The sequence below is a fragment of the Pterocles gutturalis genome, unplaced genomic scaffold (genome assembly GCF_000699245.1).
Source record: "Pterocles gutturalis isolate BGI_N339 unplaced genomic scaffold, ASM69924v1 scaffold31972, whole genome shotgun sequence".
Taxonomy (NCBI): Eukaryota; Metazoa; Chordata; class Aves; order Pterocliformes; family Pteroclidae; genus Pterocles; species Pterocles gutturalis.
Genome location: NW_010108840.1, coordinates 1,251 through 7,009, shown reverse-complemented (window position 1 = coordinate 7,009; position 5,759 = coordinate 1,251). Strand labels below are relative to the sequence as shown.

The 5,759-nt window shown below is 41.2% G+C and overlaps 1 protein-coding gene across 1 annotated transcript; it reads left to right on the top strand.

The window, feature by feature from the left end:
• Window positions 1-401: 401 nt before the first annotated feature.
• Window positions 402-5,225, top strand: LOC104460621 (phospholipid-transporting ATPase IC-like; the record flags this gene model as incomplete). The annotated part of the gene is made up of 7 exons (XM_010072776.1): window positions 402-687; window positions 1,427-1,650; window positions 2,040-2,123; window positions 2,713-2,958; window positions 3,204-3,342; window positions 4,008-4,138; window positions 4,995-5,225. Coding segments are annotated over 7 exons (1,341 nt in total), but the record flags the coding sequence as incomplete, so codon positions are not given.
• Window positions 5,226-5,759: the final 534 nt, after the last annotated feature.

Here is a 5,759-nt window from a genome sequence, read left to right as displayed (position 1 = left end):
CTCCAGCTGAACTGCCCCAGAGCTAACCTAGGGGTTTAGATGACACTTCCACAGGTACTGGACATGGTCGTGCTTCCTTTAGGAGAGGGGGAAATAGGAGAGAGGAAAGTTGAAATATCAGAATGTTTTCAAGACTGAGTTAGTTCCCATCAGAAGAAATATTCCTTAGAACTCTGCAAGAAGTGCTGTGACACTAAATACAAGCATTTTGCTTTTGTTAATCCTACCAAGTACATTTTTTTCATTGTTGTCATAGCTCTTTGTTCACTCCTCTGCATGAGCGTTTTATTAAAATGCTATAAATGGGTGATGGGAGCATAATGAAGTGTCTTGTATAGGCAGTACTTGGGGTGCGATTTGAAATAGTGTAGAAGGAAGCATAAAATATTTTCCTTACACAGAATGAAATCCTGCTAGAGAAGAAAAAGAAGAAAAAGAAACTTAAACTGAAATTTCCCAGAACAGCAGAAGAGAAAAAAAAGCAAGCAGAGAAGAGAAGAAGGGCTGAAGCTTACAAAGAACAGCAGCAGCAGAACTTTGTGGATTTGGCCTGCGAATGCAGGGCTGTGATCTGCTGTCGGGTGACGCCGAAGCAGAAAGCCATGGTGGTTGAGCTTGTGAAGAAATACAAGAAAGCCATTACTCTGGCTATTGGGGATGGTGCCAATGATGTAAACATGATTAAAAGTAAGGCAGCTGTAAAACTTCTCTCGGTAGGAAAGATCTCTTCTGGGCGTTCTTCTGCAGTCTCTTCGCTATCACTCTCTTCAGAAGACTCTCCCGTCTATTTCATACCCACGTTAACATCACTTGGGTTTTGCTAACTTCTATGCCTGTGCTTTCCCTTGTTGAGGAAGCCCTTTATGAAATGGTTAGTGGTTTTTGCTGGTGTATTTTAGCTTTTTCTGTAGACATTCTGTGAGAAGGGGCTTGAATTATCATGTTGTGGGTCACAAAAGTATAATGCAAAGAACAAAGCAAGAGCTTAGCGGCCTCTTGGTTGGAGGCACTAGCCGTGCTGTATTGCAACTGGTGCTCTTTGAACCAATTCCTGAAAAATCCTACTGAGAATGAAACTTCTGGGATATGGTTTATGTTAGGACTGTATTTGTAAACTGCCTGGCCAGTTCCTTCAGGGGTTTGGTTGCTTTGGCTTCATCACTTGGTTCTCCCTTGGTCAACAAGAACAAGCACTGAGTGAGAACCCATGCGAGAGTGGAGACGTGAGCAGTAAATAGCAGGGCAAGGACAGGCTTATGCACTGTTGTGTTAGTCCTTAATGCAGCCTCTGTGCTGCATACAGAATTAAAATGGGGCAGGAGAACCTCAAGTGGAGAAGAGGAACCGGCAGAGGGTTTGCCCTTGGTCATGCTGTTCCCCTCCCTTTGCTCAACACAGTGTGTGGTGTTTTGTTTCATTCACTTAGCTGCCCACATCGGAGTTGGAATCAGTGGCCAAGAAGGGATGCAAGCCGTCATGTCAAGTGACTACTCTTTTGGGCAATTCCGCTACCTCCAAAGACTGCTGCTGGTCCATGGACGATGGTCTTACATTAGGATGTGCAAGTTCCTAAGATATTTTTTCTACAAAAACTTTGCTTTTACGCTAGTCCACATCTGGTATTCATTCTTTAACGGCTTTTCTGCCCAGGTAAGAAGGCATATCATGATTGTACAGGGAGGAGGAGAGGAAGAGATTGTTATACAGCAGTTTGGGAAACTTCTCCCAACCCTGCTACTTAAGATACGCTTAGGTGAAGTGAGATGGCGCGTGTAGATATCAGTAGGATGCCAAACTTGGATTTTTTTTTTTTTTTTTTTTTTAAATCTTGAACTGCTGGCTAGCAGTGGGGCAGCTTGATGCAGGCGAAAAATAGTTTCAACAGAGCTTTGAGCTAAGGTGCTGCTTGCCTTTTGGGTAAACACTGAGACGGGTAATTTAACGCTATAGTAGAGCATGTGTGAATTTTCTCAGGAATGGAAGGAAAAGGTATAATAATAAGAAATCATTAACTACTGAAATTCTTCCTCTTCTTGCAGACAGCATATGAAGACTGGTTCATCACGCTGTACAATGTGTTGTATTCTAGCCTCCCGGTTCTTCTAGTTGGCTTGCTTGACCAGGTATTCTCCATGGTGTTAACAAAAGGACCTAATATTTTATCTTTAATTACACCAATACTGCTTTATTTATGTACAAGGCATTTTGGGGGCTTTGTTTGGGTTTTTTGTCTTTTAAAAAAGTATTCCTCTTCCCAGCGTGTGAGATAACAAGAGATGACAAGCAGAGTCACTGAAATGGCCAAAGTTAATTGTGTCAGAGGTCTTCAGTGCTAATGATGATTGTTAAGAAATATTTCTAAGTGCCTGCTATTCCATGACGACATTCCCAGCAATGGGAGGTTTTGGTAATGGAAAAGATATTCCTTGCTTACCCTTCTGAGCTGGAGATGTGGGGACTGAACAGTTTGGAATGACCGTATTTGACAGGAAGCCTCGGTGCGTAGCATTAGTTTTAATTCAGTGGGACACGTGCTTTTGGTCTTCTCCACTTGTTTTTTCATACAAAGCTTACCTGCTGATTAGGCAAATCAATATTTCTGCCTTCTTTTGTGATAAGAAGTAAGTACAGCTGAGCTGCTTATTCTTCAAAGCTCACACTTAGAACAAGAATTTACAGCAACTTCTTTTCTTCTTTTGTCCCTTTATTAAGGATGTGAGTGACAAATTGAGTCTTCGGTTTCCTACGCTGTATGTTTTGGGACAGAAAGATTTACTTTTTAACTACAAGAAATTCTTTTTAAGTTTGCTTCATGGAGCTATAACTTCATTGATCATCTTCTTCATACCGTATGGAGCTTACCTTAAAACTATGGGACAAGATGGAGAAGCACCTTCAGATTATCAGTCATTTGCTGTCACAGCAGCATCTTCTCTTATATTTGTTGTCAATTTCCAGGCAAGTAAGCTCAGATTCCTGACCCCTGTTGGTCTGAAAGCACATTCTGGTCACGTTTCCGAATTTGTCTATTAAAAACGTAACAATATACAAAAAAGCTTCCCTTTTTGCCTTTTCTCTTCTCTGTTGATGCTCTCTCTCTGACTGATGTCTCTCTGGATGGGAGATGACTTGAACAAAACGCTCTCAGTCTTCAGAGTAGTTAACATTTTCTGGAATTAATAAACTCATTTGTTTGCTTTCAGATTGGCTTGGACACATCTTACTGGACTTTCGTTAATGCTTTTTCAATATTTGGGAGTATTGCACTTTATTTTGGGATCACATTTGACCTCCACAGTGCTGGAATCCATGTTCTCTTTCCTTCTGGCTTTCAGTTCACAGGTCAGTCCTTCTGGTTTTTGTGGTTTTTTGTTCCTGTCTCACACAGTTTTGTAACTTGAACAGAACTATGGCCAAAATCCTTTATTGGGCTATTTATTTTATGTCAATTAAAACGAGCTGGAACTCGATGTTGCCCAGCCTTAGGAGGCTGAAAATGAAAATTAAGTTAAAATTGGTGGGGCAGCTTAAAGTAAAGGGCATGCGACGATCTGGTAGGATATGCATTTGCCAAGTTGCTCCAACTGATCAGCAGAAGGGAAAACCCCAAAGTAAGATAGAGCCAAATGCTGTTAGCAGCTCCTTGGGATTTTGCTGGAAGTCCAGGGAGGCGTAAGCAGCAGCCAGCTGGAATTTTTTTTTCTGTGGAAAACTGTGTTCCTAATTGTCCTAGTGACAAATTTTTCATATGTTGCCTTGAATCTAAATATCCCCCACCCAAAATACCAAACCCCCTTAATTTTATGTTCTCATTTTTAAGCTTAATCCAATTGAAAAAAAGTATTTATGCTCTCTTCTCAGTAGAGTCTCTGAATAAAAAATAATATCAGCCTACCGGAAAGTTAGCTCCTCAGGAAGGAACCTATGGCTTTTAATCTTTTATTTGTGTTTTACAACTAGTTTGCTGGATCATGTCATAAACTACTTTTTGCTCTTTTTATTCCCAGGAACTGCTCCAAATGCTCTGAGACAACCGTACCTCTGGCTGACCATGATTTTATCAATTGCGATTTGCTTGCTTCCTGTAGTGGCATGGCGTTTCTTTTCCATGACAATCTGGCCTTCGGAAAGCGATCGAGTGAGTAAAGTCTTGCATTATTTTGCATAATTTGGTATGTGTTTACCTACACGAGACAGTACTGGTGCTAATATTAGAGAGAAATAAGTGACTGTGCCTTAGGGAAGACCACACAAGATGGGAGCTGAGGTCCCGTGGCCAGGGCAGGTGGCAGCAGGGCTGTCCCAAGGCCAGACCGAGCCTTCCTCCCAGCTGGGTGATGACTGGCGCTATGACATTTTGCCATCCCAGGCAGAGTGTCACTTGGATGTGTCCTTATTTCCCAGTGTGTGTCTCTGTGGGATGCAGAGGTATCACACAGATATTCAGCTTGGCAAACAGTCCAGTGTGGGCTAATTCATCGTTAGTCTTGGCTGAGCACTCAACTGTAAACCCGTAGAAGCCTACTTTGAAGCTACTGCTGGCTTGACTTTTGTTTTTATTTGGGCTGTGTTGGAGTTCCTTTATTATCTATCAGAACAGTTTTTTGTTTGCTTCTGTTCTGCCTTGAGCTGGCAAATAGCATATGGGTATGGAAATAGTTAAAACTGTGCTAATGTTTAAAAAATATATTAAAGAAGTGTCAGCATGACACAGGAACCCCTTCCAACTCTATATCTTCAGTCCACCTCAGTGAAAGACATTTAAAGATCAATTAAAGTTAAGGAAGTTCAAAATAATGCAGTAAGTCTTCCTGAAGTAGTGACGTGTTACTCTTGTTTCTAACAAAATCAAATTCAAACAAGAGAACCTTCTACTCTCCTTTTAAACGGTTTAAGGATGTAAAAAAGCATCGGGTTATTTCCCCAGCCAGGAAATACAAACAACCTGTTTTCCCTTGTAATCCATAAACTAATCTGTCTTTACATGCGTGAAGATTCAGAAGAACCGAAAGAAATACATGGTGGAAGAACAGCAGTGGAAGCGAAGGCAGAGTGCTTTTCGCCGAGGGATATCTGGCCGTCGCTCTGCTTACGCTTTCTCCCACCAGCGGGGATATGCTGATCTGATTGCTTCTGGACGCAGCATACGGAAAAAACGGGCTCCTTTAGATGCCGTCCTGGGCAACAGCGTGACCGACGTCAGAGATGTTCATGAAACAAGCTGATTTACTGCATTTTGGGGAGAAGCTTTATATCGCAGCAATTGCACAGAAAGTATTTTTGAAACAAACTCAGGATTTTTTTTTTTTTTTAACCAAATGGCATAAGGATATGAAGATTTTTATATTTTATCACAGAACTTCCTGGTTTTGGACTGATGGAAACAGAAAGGCCAAGAGTTCTTTATGGAGCTACTACACCTTGTGCAACGGATTTCTGTTTCATGTCAAAGTGAAGGATATGTGTGCATTGGGGATGAAAACCAGCACTGTATTTTTTTTTTTTTAATAGTGATGCCTGGAATTGAAAATTTTTTCACATTTTAATAATACGTTGGTATAAAACTACAGCTACATTTCATGTTTTGTCTTTGAAAGCAAACTGCTAAGTAGCAGTTCCCTTGTGTGTGCCATTTCATGAAATTGCATGCTCATAACGGCAGATCAGGTGATCAGTCCTTTAAGAGGGCCTCAGTTATTCTCATCTGAGGTTGTCCAGCTGAGATTAAGATCTGTCTGGTGACAATCTTCTGTCAGTGG